Below are 18,168 nucleotides of genomic sequence, written 5' to 3'. Positions count from 1 at the left end.
TTGAATGCAGAGTTCCACAGAATAGCAAGGAGAGATAAGAAAGCCTTCCTCAGTGATCAATGCAAAGAAATAGAGGAACACAATAGAATGAGAAAGACTAGAGATCTCTTTAAGAAAATTAGAGATACCAAGGGAATATTTCATGCAAAGATGGGCACAACAAAGGAGAGAAATGATACAGACCTAACAGAAGCAGAAGATATTAAGAAGAAGTGGCAAGAATACACAGAAGAACTGTACAAAAAAGATCTTCATAACCCAGATAATCACGATGGTGTGATCACTCACCTAGAGCCAGACATCCTGGAATGTGAAGTCAAGTGGGCCTTAGAAAGCATCACTACAAACAAAGCTAGTGGAGGTGATGGAATTCCAGTTGAGCTATTTCAAATCCTGAAAGATGATGCTGTGAAAGTGCTACACTCAACATGCCAGCAAATTCAGGACTGGAAAAGGTCAGTTTTCATTCCAACCCCAAAGAAAGGCAATGCCAAAGAATGCTCAAACTACCGCACAATTGCACTCATCTCACACGCTAGCAAAGTAATGCTCAAAATTCTCCAAGCCAGGCTTTAGCAATACGTTAACTGTGAACTTCCAGATGTTCAAGCTCGTTTTAGAAAAGATAGAGGAACCAGAGATCATATTGCCAATATCCATCGGATTGTCGAAAAAGCAAGAGAGTTCCAGAAAAACATCTATTTCTGCTTTATTGACTATGCCAAAGCCTTTGACTGTGTGAACCACAACAAACTCTGGCAAATTCTACAAGAGATGGGAATACCCAGCCACCTGACCTGCCCTTGAGAAACTGGTATGCAGGTCAGGAAGGAACACTTAGAACTGGACATGGAACAACAGACTGGTTCCAAATAGGAAAAGGAGTAGGTCAAGGGTGCATATTGTCACCCTGCTTATGTAAGTTACATGCAGAGTACTTCATGAGAAACGTTGGACTGGATGAAGCACAAGCTGGAATCAAGATTTCTGGGAGAAATATCAATAACCTCAGATATGCAGATGACACCACCCTTATGGCAGAAAGTGAAGAACTAAAGAACCTCTTGATGAAAGTGAAAGAGAAGAGTGAAAAAATTGGTTTAAAACTCAACACTCAGAGAACTAAGATCATGACATCTGGTGCCATCACTTCACGACAAATAGATAGGGAAACAGTGAAAACAGTGAGAGACTTTATTTGGGGGGGGGCTCCAAAATCACTGCAGATGGTGACGGCAGCCATGAAATTAAATGACTCTTGCTCCTTGGAAGAAGCTCTATGACCAACCTAGACAGCATATTAAAAAGCAGAGACATTACTTTGCCAACAAAGGTCCATCTAGTCAAAACTATGGTTTTTCTAGTGGTTATGTATGGATGTGAGAGTTGGACTATAAAGAAAGCTGAGCTCCAAAGAATTGATGCTTTTGAACTGTGGTGTAGGAGAAGACTCTTGAGAGTCCCTTGGACTGCAAGGAGCTACAACCAGTCCATCCTAAAGGAAGTCAGTCCTGAATATTCATTCGAAGGACTGATGCTAAAGTTTAAATGCCAATACTTTGAACATCTGATTCAAAGAACTGACTCATGGGAAAAGACCCTGATGTTGGGCAGGAGGAGAAGGGGAAGCCAGAGGATGAGATGGTTGGTTGGCATCACCTACTGGATGTACATGAGTTTGAGTAAACTCCGGGAACTGGTGATGGACAGGGAGGCCTGGCGTGCTGCATTCCATGGGGTCCCAAACAGTTGGACAAGACTGAGAGAGTGAACTGAACTGAGCTGACATTAATACTGACATTGGGGGCTTTCCTGGTGATTCAGTGATTAAGCCACCTTGCAACACAGGGGTCACAGACTCAATTCCTCCTGAGGAAACTAAGACCCCACGTGAATGCTATGTGCTCAATAGCGTCCAAATCTTTTGTGACCCCCCGATGTAGCCTGCCAGGCTCCTTTGGCATGGAATTTTCCAGGCAAGACTACTGGAGTACGTTGCTGTTTCCTACTCCAGGGGATCGTCCCAACCCAGGAATCGAACCTATGTCTCTTCCATTTACTGCATTGGCAGACATATTCTTTAGCCCTTGGTCACCTGGGAAACTAAGATCCCACAGGCCTAGAGCCTTCCGGTCACAAGTACTAGAACGTGAGCAGGGCAAGGACGATCCCCTGTGCTGCTACTAAGACCTGACACGGCCAAATAAATAAACAAGCTATTTTAAAAAGAAGAGAGCGAGAAGGTACTTTTTTTTTAATCTTACACTTTAAGAGTGTTTCCAACTCAGAACCAAACTTAAGCCAGCGCCTGCCTCATGTCTTTATTATCTGGAGCAAAAAAACCTTGGCTTTTTGAAGCGTGCAGTGACCTTGAGTAAATACTCTTACCTCCTTGGACCTTTTGAAGCAATGAAAGGGTCTGGCGACCCTAGAACTGACTGAAGCCACGTTTAGAAACCTGGTTCCATGAGTCATGGACTTTACTTCAGCAACCTATCACCAGTCAGTGTTCACAACGACGAGAGACCAAGTCGATGAGACATGTTTTCTAGAAAAGTCCAGTATTTGTGGTAGTTGTTAAGTCAGGTTAAGTTTTCACTTATCTTTGTAGACACAAGCTACTACCTGACCAGAGTGAGAGTATCAGGTTAGACGTTCCACCCTTTCCGCGGGAGACCCTCGGTTGCCTGGGCAACGCCTACGTCATTGCGTAGTCTCACGTGTCCCTCGGCGTGACGCTCAGACAGCGCCACGCGCTGGCGCCTACTGGGAACCAATGGGCGCGGTCGGAAGGTCCGTCCTTCTCGCCCCCGCCCTTTTCCGAGAGGATTCGGGGGCGGGACGGCGGCGGGAACGCGCCCGCCTTTCCCGGGCTAGCGGGCGGGCGGTTGTCCGAGGCTCGGCGTCTGTGCGTCCCGTCACGTAGATTACGCACACACTTCATCCCCGGCTACCGCTGGGAGCGCCCCCAGGCAGGAGTGCCCTCACAGACCCGGGCACCCTGGCGGCTGGGCCGTGATGGTTCGGGTCGCGGGTCTGAGGTGGAGCTGACTAAGGGCTGAGAAGAGCCTGGGAGTCGCGACGGAGCACGAAGCCCTTCCTTGGCCGTCGGGCCCCGAGCTTCACGCCCTCCCGCCGACTTCCAGCCGTCTGTGTCGAGCTGTTTTTCTGGAAGCCCTGAACTCCGTGCCCCTCAAGCCCTGGGCCCCCTGCGGGAATGTTCAAAAATGAGTACCAGGTAACCCGAAACGGCTGTCCATTCTGTCTAGTTCTCCTCTCGGGTGAGGTAGCTCACGTTCTGTTGACATCTCTCAGCCACCCCACTCCCTACCGCACATCCCCAAATAATACTGTCTTTTTAGAGGTAAGAAGGAATTACTGGGTAAGTGCTCTTGACCCTCCTCCCTCACCGAAAAGAAAAAAGCAGCTGTGTGGGGATATGATTTGATTTTTGTTCACTCAACAGTTCCGTGCTTCTCAAGGTGTAGGGATGCCTGTGTTTGTGACTGAAATGCAGTCTTAAACCCTCAACCAGACCTCCTGGACCAGAAACTTGAGGACAGGACCCACCAATCTTGAGTTTTACCATTTTCAGGCACTCTGGTAACTCGGACGCTATTTAGAAGAGAGTAAATGAGTGAATGCATGAACGGGTTAAGCCCAGAAAGAGCATAAGCACTTTGGCCATGTGCTATTTTCTACCCCCCGCCCCAAACTGGGGGTTAGAGATTCTCAAACATGCGGTACATTAAGATTATTTGGAGTACGTGCAAAAATACGAATTTCCTGATCCTCACCCTCAAATAGAGTGACTCAGAATCTCTGTCGATGGAATAGTTAATTTCCCTTCATAGAACCTTTTCGCAGTTGATTCAGATGCAGGTGGTCCAGATAACACACAGGGAAACTGCTTCTGGCTCTTCAGTCACCGTGCCTACCCGGAATAGTTTTCAAAGCTCTCCAGCTTTCTTCACCTCACTGGGCATCTCCCTGCTCTTCCTTGGCTCCAGTCTCCTGCCCTCCTACCTGTACCTGAGGTTACACTTTCCTTGTGGCTGCCATCTTAGTACTGCTGTTACGAACAAATTTGTCCCTGTGCTGGAACAGTCCTCTGCTGATCACCTCTTCGTTGATTTTATGTTTTGGCTGCGCTGGGTGAACATAGAGCTCATTAGTACCAGTAATTATTATTCCAAAAAAGGACAAATTGAATAGTACTGGGTTAATTAAAAAAGGTTGAACTTGGAGTGACTCTTACTTTAAGAATTCCTATAAGATTTTTATATATTTAATACAATTTGGAGATCTGTATGTACAAAAAAGAATTATTTCTATAGTCATGCTAAATGTTCTCTACTGTGATCCTGAGACCATGGAGGGACATACTCACATAAAATCACGAAACACATTACTGAATGCCCATAAGCTTTAATTATAAAAGAGAGGCATTATAGATGATTGTCTCTAAGGAAATTCACTGAAAAAAACTGAAAACCTGAGCGTAAATACGGTTTTCTTTTATAGCCTGTTAATTTATAAGCAAATGTATGATTTTCGTAGTGTCCAGGCTCTCTAGTGCGCAGGCTCAGTAGTTGCTGCGGGACAGCTTCGTTTCTCAACCTGAGGTGGAACTGGTGCCCCCTGCGTTGGAAGCGGAGACTCCTGGACTGTCAAGGAAGTCCCCACGCTTTGTTTGCTCTTCACCATATACTACCTGCCTTCTTACGAGTCTCTTCAGAATGTTCCACAGTTGTCTTCTTTTACATTTGATGTCATTAAATGTGTTAGAACAATTTTAGAGAGTTTCTTTCCCTTAACATAAGTAAAATATATATTGTTATATAAAAGACTGTGTCCACTGTGGGAAACAGGTGATAGCAGAAAGGAATGGGCACAGGGGAGGTATATTTTTCCGTCTCTTCAGGTGTATGGATTTTTCTCTTAAAAAAAAAAAAACTTCCTCAAATTTAAAATTCATAGTGAAATATACCCTGACTTCAGAAGCTATAGTAATTCTTTTCCTCAGTTTGCACATAACACTCGCTCAAGAAGACATTAAATGTCTCAGCTTCAAGTGATTGTATGTTAAAACACAGAAGCAAAAATATCTTTGTATTTGAGAAAAATTAAAAGCTGTACACTTTATGAAAATCAGACAGTTGCTTATCTGCTGCTTATAAATTAACAGGCCATAAAAGAAATCATATTTACGCTCAGGTTTTCAGTTTCTTTCAGTAAACTCTTCCTTAGAGACAATCATCTATAATGCCTCTCTTTTATAATTAAAGCTTATGGACATTCAGTAATGTGTTTCGTGATTTTATGTGAGTATGTCCCTCCATGTTCTCAGGATTACAATAGGGAACATTTAGCATGTCTATAGAAACAATTCTCTTTTTTTGTACATATTTTGTAGATCACCAAATTGTGTCAAATATATTTAAAAAATCGTATAGGAATTCTTAAAATAAGAATCCCTCCCTCTCCAAGTTGAAGCTTTTTTTAATTGACCCAGTACTATTCAATTTGCCTTTTTTTTTGAATAATCATTATTGGTACTAATGAGCTCTATGCAAGGTACTGAATGTGGTGGTTTATGTTTACTGTCCTGTGTAATCTGACAACCCATTTTACAGAAGGAGAATCAAGAGGTTAAGTATCTCCAAGGTCAGTTAATAAATGAAAGGACTGGTATTGGAACTCAGGTTAGTGTGACTAAAAAGCTTGTAGCCAGAGATGATTATCCAGTTTGATTGGCCTTGCCTGAAAGTTGAGTTTTGACCCTTTAGTGTGTGTTGAATAAAATATTTTGTGAGCATGAACTATATACATTAAGTAAATGAATCTTACACTGAGAGATTGTAAAGTTTGTATAGCTTGAGATTATTTAATGTTTGCTTTCAAAAAAAATTTCTTAAACTATTAACTTGAGGTGACTTGAATCAGAACAGTTGTTGCTTAGATACACCCAAGATATAAAGGAATAATAACAAGGATAATGTTTCCTCTCAGATCTACTTCACTGACAGATTCCCAGAATAGTGGTTATAGACTACGTGGTAGATATTATTTCCTCCTTCTTAGCATTGTCTTTCACTGCAATTAAAAAAATTTTTTTTTCACCCTAGGGAGGTGCATTTGTTGAAATCTTTAGTGCCCAGGGTAAAAATCCTGGAGCAAAATGGAAGATCCTCGGCAGTCCATCTGTGATTTGGAAAGTAAGTGTTAGAAATTAAAGCCAGCTAAATCCGGGAAAGAAATGAGACTAAAGATTATAACAAAAAGGACTTGGTAAGGTTTCAGAACTGGTTTATCTGTTCATTGACTTCAAAACCCTTTCATGACTACTGGCTGCAGCCCTTTGAGATACCCCTCCTCATTGAAGACTTTGGCACACAGCTCATAGCCCTTCTCTACGTGTCAAGTCCTGCTATTGTTTTAGGCGACTTCAGTATCTGTGAGGAAAATCTTCAAACCCTGGGCTTCTCATATTCTTGACTTCCTCTCTCATGACCTCCTCCACTCTACTTCAGCACTGTTTCTCTCTGTCACACTTTGTACCTTCTCACTGAAACTGCATGGCCTCTGAAATTCCTGAGACCTTAAGTCTTCCATTCTTAATGTTGCTTGCCTAGTTACTCCCACTCTATTTGTTCTTCAACCTAATTGTGACTATTAGGCCATTGACCATTCTACTTTTTTCTCAGTGTTTAGATTGATTTACTTACTTACTTACTCACTCACTTAGTCTGTCTTCACTTCCTTTTTCTCTCCAGCCCAGAATCCATGGTCCAAAATTTCAGTCACTTCCCAGTCAAGACCTTGAATGCCCTGTTCCTTCTCCTTTCATCATGCCTGTCTAGCAAATGCCAACCATTTCTGAATTCCTGATCACATCTCTTTCCTGTGTCTGCATGTGGGCTTCACAATACCTTTGGAGAAAATATAGTCTTTCAGGTTGTTAATGCTGTGGATTAAGTATGAACAGCTCAAGAACCTAATCTTGTTCTCCTGGTCTCTAAAATGATTCTTTCTCTAGTATCTTTCAGGTTTCCAGCCATAAATTCCTTACCCCCACCCCCAACCCACCCCCAAGACAGGCCCTCCTCACTCATTTACCAGAAGACTTCACCCCTCATTTCACAGGGAAAACCAATAACATCAGGTAGGAACTACCTCAGCCTCTTGACCACCAGACCTAAAAATCCATATCCTTCCCTGTCTTTTTCTCTTTCTCTTCTTTCTTGTACAGTTGAAAGAAAAATACCTTTCTAGAGACTTTAAACTATGGATAGTTTTTTAAACTACTATTAATTGAGTGCTTACTGTTTGCCAACCATAGGATTGAGCACATTACATGTTATATAGTCTGTACAATAACTTTGTATTTCATAAAGTACACATGATAAGGTTAAGTGACTTGCTCAAAATTTTATAGCTTTTACTATGAATGAAAGTAAATTGGTGCTGTGAGGGTATAGAGCAGAGAGGTCAGGAAAGGGTCCCCTGAGGAAATAATATTTGATCTCTAGCTAACTAGGCACCAGATGGAGCTGGTGGAGAGATAATTTTAGACAATGATAAAAGCAGGTATAAAGTCCTTGCTTTGGAGAGAACTTAGAATTTTTAAGAAACTGCTGGAAGGCTAGAGGCTAGGATACAGAGTGGAGGAGAGTGTGAAGCAAGAGATGAAGTTAGAAAAACTGGGCAGGGGCTGGACTACAGAAGGGTTTATGGTCATGTTGAAGATTTTGATAAACTGTTAAAAGGTTTTAGTATATGCCCAATATGTGTGCAGATGAAATAAATAATATACTCTATGTTCATTGCAAATACATGAGAGATGTTACTGTGATAAATACAATACAAATTTATTTAAATGTTACTTAATCCTTAGCAACCATTGGTTACAGTGTATTTTTAAAACATGTACCAAAAGGAAGAGGATATATGAAGGTTTCTTTGTGGAAAAGGGGTCTTTGTATTTAAAGATCGGAAATTTGCTTCAAGATTAAAAAATAATAATAACCATTTGCATTAATGCTTTGATAGAAATTGGATTCTCGTGTATAATAAGTTTTTCATTTCCAGGTGTGTGTTGTTTATGTTTGTTTTTTAGATAAACTTCCTTGGTTGTAACACTTTAATTTGTACTGATTTTAAGTAAATGATGTATGGAACTTCATGTTAGAAGACCGGTAAAATAAGGCACTGATTAGTTCTATATGAGCCATGGCTTGAAACCAAGGAACTTCCAGACTAGATACAACATAATTTAGATGGTTTATTGTACTGTTAACAGAGAGCAATGTTCAGCCTGTGCTATTAGACAGAAATACATTGATTATAGAGGGGAAGGATACCTGGACTCTGGAAACTCTAAATTAGTAACTTGGGAATCCCTGACATTGGAAAACTTATTATTTGGAGGAAGAGTGTCTGGATATAGAAGAGAATTTGCCAAGTAGCTAAGTGTGGCTTCTGTATTCCAATTCCCAGTAAGTCTTAGCGGCATCATTAAGACCTGGGACTATTTTTAAGTCATTTGAGTGTGGGCTTTTTGTATGGGCTTGCTACTTCAATTTTATAATAAAAGTCAAATAAAACACACAATTACCACTGTGTTCAATTTTGTTCTGTAGGAATTTGATAAAGAAGTTAAAAGTTTTGTGTTTGTACTGGAAGGCAGCAGCCAAACAAATAAAATACAGTTACCAAAGGAGAATAAGCAAATCCGTAAGTAAGATTTTTAACATTGAAGCTTAACATTTGATGCTTAAAGTAGAACTTTTAAGTCTCATAAACAGACGTGTAAGTTTGGCTTTTACTGGCATCTGTTGATGTATAGTAATAAGATTTTTTTTTTTAATTTAAAGAGTAACTTTATACCAGGCTTTTGAAAAAAGATTCTGCTTCATTGTTTATTAGAAATATACTTCTGTTTTAAAGAAGATTTAGAATATTATTTAACCTTCTAAATTACAAAATATGTATAAGATTATTTCATTAGAATAGTAATGATGTTTATTAAGCACTTACTGTGTGCCAGTGACTTCCTAAGCATTTCATTTTTTTAAATTCTTTTAATCCTGACAATAAGTCTTTAATAGATGAACACATTAAGGTTGATTCCTCATCAAGAGCTCAGGTTGTTAAGGCTATACTTTGAAATAAACTCATGAGTTCTTATAGTGAATTGATTTTTGAGGGAAAATAGTGCTATATAAGGCTTACTTAGTAATATTTCAACTTATATACCTTTAGAAATATTCATATCTAATAAGTAAAGATATGAGTATGTGATTTAACAAAAAACGCCAAAATAGATTTCAATTCTTATCTGTTCTGGGAATTAGGAATAGTGGTTTAGAGCAGAAGGAACCCTGAGCAATCACCTAAATTTATGATCAGAAGCCTAACTGTTGGCCAAACTGGGGTTAAAATTCAATGCTTTGCCACAAAATTAGGCTCTGCATACCCTGATGTGATTTAAGAAATATAAATTATCAAAATGATCAACCATATTTTCATTAACCTTGTCCTATATTCATCTATTGTGTTTTAACCAACATAGGTAATCAGTTATTTTTTACATTCATTATTTACTTCTTCTTTCATTAAGAACATTTATTGAATACCTGTTGTGTACCATGAACTATGAAAAGACCTAGTCTTGGTATCTGATTTTCTCATTTTAATCCTGTTTTCTAAACCTTTATAGACTCTGTGTTTTATCTACTATTTCAAGCTGCTACATGCATATTTTAGATTTCTAAGACATAAATCAAGCCATAGAAATTATAGTTGGAAGATGATTTATTTTAAAATGGTATCTTTCTGAATAAAATTTAAAAAACTTCAAAGAGAAGGGATAGTCATTGTTAAAATAATTGTTATTAGTTGATTACCATTTTAAAACCATGATTTCCTCATAGTTTGCATTTTTTAATAGCAGAGATTTTTTTTTTAATTTCTCCATAAATCTGTACTGGTAAATAAGGTGAACTGAGATAAGCCATGGAAACATGTCTGAAAATGTCAGTTATTTTTAACAGGAAACGTGGACTGTCTTTTTTAAGACTATTGACTGTAAAATGAACACATCTGATATTCAGGAACATGACTTTGCTCTAAACCAATTTTAGTTCTTTTTTATTTATTATTGTTGGCCTCTACATCCATGTGATGCCTTCAGCATCTATGCCCGTGATGATGTTATTAACAAAATCAAATCACTTCTAGTAACCTTTCTCAGGTGGCCCTAAGAAAGATTTCTCCTCTAACAAAGGCTCAGTGATTAAAGACAAGCTCCCGTTGCCTACTTTTATCTATGTTTTTTTTTTTTTAAGAAATAAAACAAATTTAATGTGTTACAATTGCTTTTTAAAAATGGAAAGATGATTGTTTTAACTCGAAGAAAGAAAAATCTTTTAATGTATTTCTTGTACAGTGTCCTGCAATTAAAATTTAATCTTTTCTGTAGCATGTACAGCCCTGTAACAAATGAAGCAGTTTATATAGTCTGCCCTGTACTAATGCCTTGAAGACTAATTATTTGGAATTTTTGATAATAGCAACTTATAATTATTTTCACTTCTATAAAATGACCTCTGTGAAGTTGTTATGGTTAAATTTAAATTTAATGGCATGCTCTGAGTAAAGAATTGACTTTTAAGTTAAGGATTCTAAATTAAGTTCAATTACCATTTTGTATTCCTACTTTAAGAGTAAAAACTCACTTTATTTTTGCCAACTTGACATTAGACACTTCATATGTATTTCCTACTGTATTAAGTACCTATGAAGGAATTTTAGTAGTGAAATTCAGTATTTTAAAATTTTAATTTTAAATAGTAATATTCTGAATTATATTTGAGCATCTCTGAATATGTCAAAGTGTTTTTTTGTAAACTGTATATTATCAAATAAAGGAAGGTGTGATTATCAGATTGTGTATTTCTCCATGACAGAACTCTTGCATCGTCTACTTTGTACCCCTAACTTAGTGTATCATATATATACAGAGATGCCCATATGAAAAGAAACTCTATTACATGTAAATAGCTGTCATTTGGATGGTCTCCCTGGGGACTTTCTATTTGAGGCTTATATTTGAAACCATACTTTTCTCTGCCTGTGACATCTTAAGCAAATGGTGTGTGTCTCGGGATCGGCATCCCTGAAGCTGTGTGTTGATCTAAGTTTCAGCTGCTCTGGTGGATGAGGTCATCTTTATGAGGTTCCCCTCAGGCTACCCCTGCCCTAACTTTCTGTAATTCTTTGAAATAAACTTCTTACGATTTCCTCTTTCTAAAACCCTTCAGTGACTTTGACTTTACCACTCTATTGACAGCGCTCTTGTCAAAGTTTCTAGTGCTCTTTCTCTTCTTGAATCCAGTGGCCAGTTCTCAGCTCTCGTCTTGTTCAGCTTAGCAGCAGCATTCACAAAAATTGACATCCTCTACTTGAATATATATTGTACTTTCTCCACTCATCTTCCAGGATGCCCATACTCCTGGATTTTTGTTTGTTTTTCTTTTTCCTACTTCACTGGTCTTTCTTCTGTCTCCTTTCATGGTTCTTCCTCTTCTCTCCAACCCAGCTTAATGTGGCAATGCCTCTGGACTTAGTCTTTGACCTTCTTGACACTAAACTACATTTAGTTCTTTAGTTTCAGACTAGTCTGATGGCTTTAAATTTCATCTCTGCTGTGTACCAGCTTGCATTCTTATCACTGACTTGTGTCCCAAACTCCAGATTTGTATATTCAATTGCTTTGTTGACATTTCTATATGGATAGCTTTACCTTGGAAATTTTTGTTCCTCCTGCAGACTGCCCCATCTCAGTTGTTAGCAAGTTGTCTTTCAGTTGCTCAGCCCAAAAAAATCTTAAATCATCTTAATTTTTTCCTTCTTTTCATTTAACCATCAAGAAAATCTTGTTGGCTCTATCTTTAAATTAGTTTTAGAGTCTGACTGCCTCTTGCTACTTTCCCTGCTGCCACCCACCATTATCTTGCAGTATTGCTGCTAAGTTGCTTCAGTCGTGTCCGACTCTGTGCGACCCCATAGTCGGGAGCCCATCAGGCTCTGCCGTCCCTGGGATTCTCCAGGCAAGAACACTGGAGTGGATTGCCATTTCCTTCTCCAATGCATGAAAGTGAAAAGTGAAAGTGAAGTCACTGAGTCATGTCCAACTCTCAGCGACCCCATGGACTGCAGCCTACCAGGCTCCTCTGTCCATGGGATTTTCCAGGCAAGAGTACTGGAGTGGGGTGCCATTGCCTTCTCCTGTAGTATTGCAGTAGCCTTCTAATTAGTCTCTGTTTCTGACTTGCCTCCCCACAGTCCATTGTCAATTTAGCAGCCAGACTGATACTTTTAAATCAAGCACTCTTCTGCTGAAAATGCCCCATCTCTCTCTGGGTAAAACCCAAACATCTATAGGGTGCTGTAGTATCGGATGTTCTCTTAACTCTGATCTTACCTCCTGTTACTTTGCCTTGTTCACTCTCTTCCATCATACAGGTCTCCTTGCTGTTTTCAGCCACAGTCTGGTACCTTAGCACTTGTGCACAAGCTATACCCTCTGCCTAGGGCTTTCTTTTTCCAAGTAGCTACATGGCTCACTCTCTCCCCTTCTTCAGGCCTTCACCAAATAAAGTGTCATCTTCTCAGTGAGGACCATGCTTGCCCATACTTAAATTACAACCTGTGCTTTGTATCCCTTCTGCATTCTTGATCTCCTGTACCCTGCTGTCCATTTTCCTACAATAATTATCACCTTGAACTTGCTGTTTAGTATGTTCTTTTATTGTTTTTTTCCACCATCACCAGAAACTAAGACCTACCAACACAGAAACTTAGTCCACTTTGTTCACCTAGAACAGTGCCTGGCACATAGTAAACATTCAGTAGATCTTTGTTGAATGAATGGATGAGTGGCTTCCTGTTGATTTCAGGATGATCTGTATCTTTCACGGGGCTTCTGGCCCCACGTCCCTGACTGTTTGCCAGACATATCCCCTACTCCCTTTCCCCTCTGTCTCTCCTGTCAGTCCTTTAGGCCTTTAAGTTCATCTAATCTACTGTCAGTTCAGTTCAGTCACTCAGTCGTATCCGACTCTTTGCGACCCCATGAATCACAGCACGCCAAGCCTCCCTGTCCATCACCAACTTCCGGAGTTCACTCAGATTCATGTCCATCAAGTCAGTGATGCCATCCAGCCATCTCATCCTCTGTTATCCCCTTCTCCTCCTGCCCCCAACCCCTCCCAGCATCAAAGTCTTTTCCAATGAGTCAACTCTTCGCATGAGGTGGCCAAAGTACTGGAGTTTCAGCTTTAGCATCATTCCTTCCAAAGAAATCCCAGGGCTGATCTCCTTCAGAATGGACTGGTTGGATCTCCTTGCAGTCCAAGGGACTCTCAAGAGTCTTCTCCAACACCACAGTTCAAACGCATCAATTCTCCGGTGCTCAGCCTTCTTCACAGTCCAACTCTCACATCCATACATGACTACTGGAAGAACCATAGCCTTGACTAGACGGACCTTAGTCGGCAAAGTAATGTCTCTGCTTTTGAATATGCCAGCTAGGTTGATCATAGCTTTCCTTCCAAGGAGTAAGCATCTTTTAATTTCATGGCTGCAGTCACCATCTGCAGTGATTTTGGAGCCCCCCAAAATAAAGTCTGATACTATTTCCATTGTTTCCCCATCTATTTCCCATGAAGTGATGGGACCAGATGCCATGATCTTCGTTTTCTGAATGGTGAGCTTTAAGCCAACTTTTTCACTCTCTTTCACTTTCATCAAGAGGCTTTTTAGTTCCTCTTTACTTTCTGCCATAAGGGTGGTGTCATCTGCATATCTGAGGTTATTGGTATTTCTCCCGGCAATCTTGATTCCAGCTTGTGAGTATTCCCTATTTGATATTTTTTCCTCTCCTCCACCCCTATCTTCCTTGCCCAGTCAATCTCTGCTGTTATCCCTAATTGAACTCCACTGTTACTTCTACAAGAAAACCTTCACTCATCATCCTCTTTCTCCCAATGACTCAGGATTATATAGGCTTTCATAGCAATGTGACCTTCTCCTTCATGAAACCTAGTATGTAAGTTCCAAGAGAGCAGAGAGCATGTCTGTCCTATTCACTATGAAAGCTTTAACACTGAGTCTTTCTCATAGTAGATGCTCAATAAATCTTTATTGAATGATAGATCTCATTTGATTTACACAAATGATTCTGTGAGGGGTAAACCTAAATTATCAACCCAGTTTTACATACGAAAAGTAAAAAGGCCCAAACAGGTTTTCTGATGTGCGCAAGGGGTGTGGAATAACCCATTATGAAGCCATAATTGTTTCCTGTTTTCTGTGCTTCAGCAGCTAAGGTGCATTTTAGAGTCCTGCTGTGTCAGGACTCCAGTAGCATCAGGAAGTGCCTTCAGGTTACTGTTACCAAGTTACAAAAGGTTACTGTACTGTGTTTGGTCCCAACACTTTGGACAGCGGAACACTTGCAAAGTGTATGTTGAGGTATACAACTGTGATTTGCTGTAATGGAACAACTCTAAAACCACTATTCAAAAGAAGAAAGGATCTGACCTCTTAAAAATAGAGGTAGCTTTTGTTCCGGGCAGAGAACATATTATAAAGCTGCAGAAACCTGCATATTTCAGTAAAAAAGAGTGAATTTTTATGAATTTTATGTACTTGATGGGCATTTTCTGACTTAACAATAGTTCCAGCATTGCTTAGAGTGATTTTAAATATAATGTAGACATGAAGAGTCAGTTTAAATTTACTTGGCCAAAGAGTCAGTTTAAATTTACTCGCCCACTGGAAGAAAAAATGTTGCTATAGAGTTTATTTAGCATTTCTGACACACAGGATCAGTGTCTGTCAAATGTTATTAGAGTACTTTTTTCTTTGTCAGATCATTACCGTATGGTATTGTCATACTTCTTTTAATCTTAGAAGTGAAGCCTTTTGGAAACTAGGGCTTCTATATGTGAGAGAGTTGAATTACAATACTTTCTCTTTTTTTGAGGGCAAGCATCTTTCATTTCTAAAAATGTTCATACAAAAATGCCCTATGTGTGTAGCTCTTTGTGTTTGAAGAGAACAGTTGCTGATTCAGTGAGATCTGTGACATAAATTAGGACCTTTTGTAAAGAGATTTCATTTATCCCAGTGCTCTCTCAGCTCTCTTTATGGGGCCTTTCTGCAATGGAAAAAATACTGTAGGGCCAATCAATGGAAGATACATGAGAGAGATTGATAAACGGTCTTTTATTTAAGTTGGCCTCATTTGGGTATTTCATTTTGGTTTTGTGGTCCAGAGCTCTAGTTGTCTTGTTGGCTGTTCCCATAAATGTGGTAGAACCTGATTCCTAGAGAATGTTCTAAGATCAGAGACTGTTAACCTCTACTGATGACTCTTTGCAGCTTAGTATTTTAAGTACAGTTTATCCTTGTATGTTTGATTTTTAAAATATTAAGCACATTTGGTCAAATATGTTTATTGCTTAGAAACTAGATTTGAAGTAAAATATAGGAACTATTTAATGGAATGTTGTAAAAAATTTAACATAAGAATTCTAAACCAGAATGTTTTTATATAGACTATCCAAATATAAATTGTTACTTTAAAATACTTAAATATGTTAAGTCTACTAAGTTGGAATGAATAGAAAACAGCATTCATGTTAGACCAGTTACCTTTCTTCAAGTGTTTTCTCCATGTATTGGCTTGCACTATTAGATTTGTAGGAGAGGTTCACAATTGTATCAAGACATCTCCACTTCCTAAGCAACATTCCATATTAGGGAAAAAACAAATTTATGGAAGTCATGTTTCAGGAGGAAGTGATACTAAAACATTCTTTAAAAGCATCATAATTGAGATATCAAGTGAAAGTTCAAAAGCTGAGAGGAAAAGAATTGAGTGAATAGGTCTGAAGAGGTAATACAAAATCAGTTGAAATACTGTATTGGTTTTGCCATACATCAACATGAATCCGCCATGGGTGTACATGTGTCCCCAATCCTGAACCCCCCTCCTACCTCCCTCCCCATATTTTTGAAGCAGTTGTAGACTTCAGTTATCAAAAGTGCCATAGGTCTTTCTCCAGGTATTTTTAATTCAGATGAAGCTGGTGATGGGGAATAAAAGCTATAAGTTTTTAATTTGTGAGCATTAAATTAAATATATTTTAAATTAACAAAAAGTATTTAACTGAAAATATGTTCCTCCATCCATCTCATTTTAGACACATTTAAAACCGTATGAACTAGATATGGCTCATCAACTGTTTTTCTGATCTATTATTTTTTGTTGTTAAATACAGTTAAAATTGTCAGTGAGTAAGAATAATTGCTACATGCTTTTATGACTGCCTTAATGAGAAAACCTATAGTTCAGTTTTATATGTGTGTATTGAATGTGTACACTTTCTTGCAACCTAATAAAAACAGTAAATAAAAAAGTGTTATTTTATAAATTTTCATAAAGATTTCACCAAGCCCACAGATGGGACTTTAAAAGACAGCATTTGTTGTTAGAGTTGGATTTGATTTCATCATTTTTTTTTCTTTTGTAGTGAGATTGTAACTCGGGATAGTGCTCTTGCAGTTGTGTATATTATTGAAATGATAAAAGCTTCAGCGTATTAATGGCATGTGATTGTTTTGTTTATATGTACATATAAATGATTCAGACATACAAACGTATATTTTCCTCCTTTCATTTTAGTTGGACTGATCCAGAGGTTTCTTGTACTTCAGATTTATATACCCCTGGGACAAGACTTCTCTACTGAATTGCTGTAAGATATATAGAACTTCTTTCAATGTTTTATGTGTATTAGACATTTGATCAATTGACACAGTGCTAAGAGTCATTAATTACAACTGGCAGTTTTTGCATTAAAGAGCAGTGACTTATCAAGTCGACATGAAGTAATTAAACTAATTTAATAGTATTTCTGGATAAACTGTAGTCTGGCATTTCCCTAAGGGGAGAAAGCAAATTTCATCTGTTTAAGAAAATATCAAAGGATCCTGAATTTAATAATGAAGAGCCTATGATTTGCAAAGGTAGGAGGTTTCCCTTTTCTCCACACCCTCTCCACTGTTTATTGTTTCTAGACTTTTGATAATGGCTACTCTGACTGATGTGAGGTGATATCTCATTGTAGTTTTGATTTGCATTTCTCTGATAACTAATCATATTGAGCATCTTTTCATGTGCTTTTAGGCCATCCATATGTCTTCTTTGGGAAAAATGTCTGTTTAGATCTCTGTCCAGTTTTTGATTGAGTTGTTTGGCTTTTTTGACATAGAATTGCATGAACTGTTTGCATATTTTGGTCTGTTTGCATAACTGGTCACTTTGCAAACATTTTTTCTCATTCTCTGGGTTGTCTTTTCATTTTGTTTATGGTTTCCTTTTCTGTGTAGAAGCTTTTAGTTTAATTAGGTCTCCTTTGTTTATTTTTGTTTTTATTTTTATAATACTAGCAGGTGGATCCAAAAAGATATTGATGTGATTTTTGTCAGAGTGTTCTACTCTGTGTTTTCTCCTAAGAGTGTTATAGTGTCAGGCCTTACATTTAGGTATTTGATCTATTTTGAGTTTATTTTTGTGTCTGGTGTTAGAGAATGTTCTAATTTTATTCTTTCACATGTAGCTGTAAAGTTTTCCCAGCACCACTTATTGAAGAGACTGTCTTTTCTCCATATTCTTGCCTTTTTCATAGATTCATTGAGAATAGATGCATAGCTTTATCTCTGAGCTTTCTACCCAGTTCCATTGATCTATATTTCTGTTTTTGTGCCAGTCCCATACTGTTTTAATAACTGTAGCTTTGAAGTATTGTCTGAAGTCAAGGATTTTGATTCCTCTAGCTCCATTTTTCTTTCTCAGAGTTGTTTTAGCTATGAGGGGTCTTTTTTGTTTGCATACAAATTTTAAATTTTTTGTTCTAGTTCTGTTAAAAAATTTCCATTGATAAGTTGATAGAAATTGCATTGAATCTGTAGATTGTCGTGGTAGTTTGGTTATCTTGACAGTATTGATTCTTCCAATCCAAGAATGTGCACTACAGAGCACAGCACACAACCCCAAAACATGGTATATCTATCTTTCCATCTGTGTCATCTTTA

General features: G+C 38.5%; 1 protein-coding gene across 2 annotated transcripts in view; it reads left to right on the top strand.

Moving 5' to 3' along the window:
* Positions 1-2,841: 2,841 nt before the first annotated feature.
* Positions 2,842-18,168, top strand: part of CFAP20DC (CFAP20 domain containing) — a 263,974-nt gene continuing 248,647 nt past the window's right edge. For both annotated transcript variants that reach the window (XM_040246530.1, XM_040246529.1), the window contains exons 1-4: positions 2,842-3,238; positions 6,129-6,218; positions 8,643-8,736; positions 16,757-16,829. In XM_040246530.1, coding sequence (XP_040102464.1) covers positions 3,218-3,238; positions 6,129-6,218; positions 8,643-8,736; positions 16,757-16,829 — 278 coding nt within the window. In that variant the 5' untranslated portion in view covers positions 2,842-3,217. The remainder of the gene's footprint in view (positions 3,239-6,128; positions 6,219-8,642; positions 8,737-16,756; positions 16,830-18,168) is intronic.

This window comes from Oryx dammah, unplaced genomic scaffold, assembly GCF_014754425.2.
Source record: "Oryx dammah isolate SB20612 unplaced genomic scaffold, SCBI_Odam_1.1 HiC_scaffold_9, whole genome shotgun sequence".
NCBI lineage: Eukaryota > Metazoa > Chordata > Mammalia > Artiodactyla > Bovidae > Oryx > Oryx dammah.
This window is presented reverse-complemented; position numbering and strand designations above follow the sequence as displayed.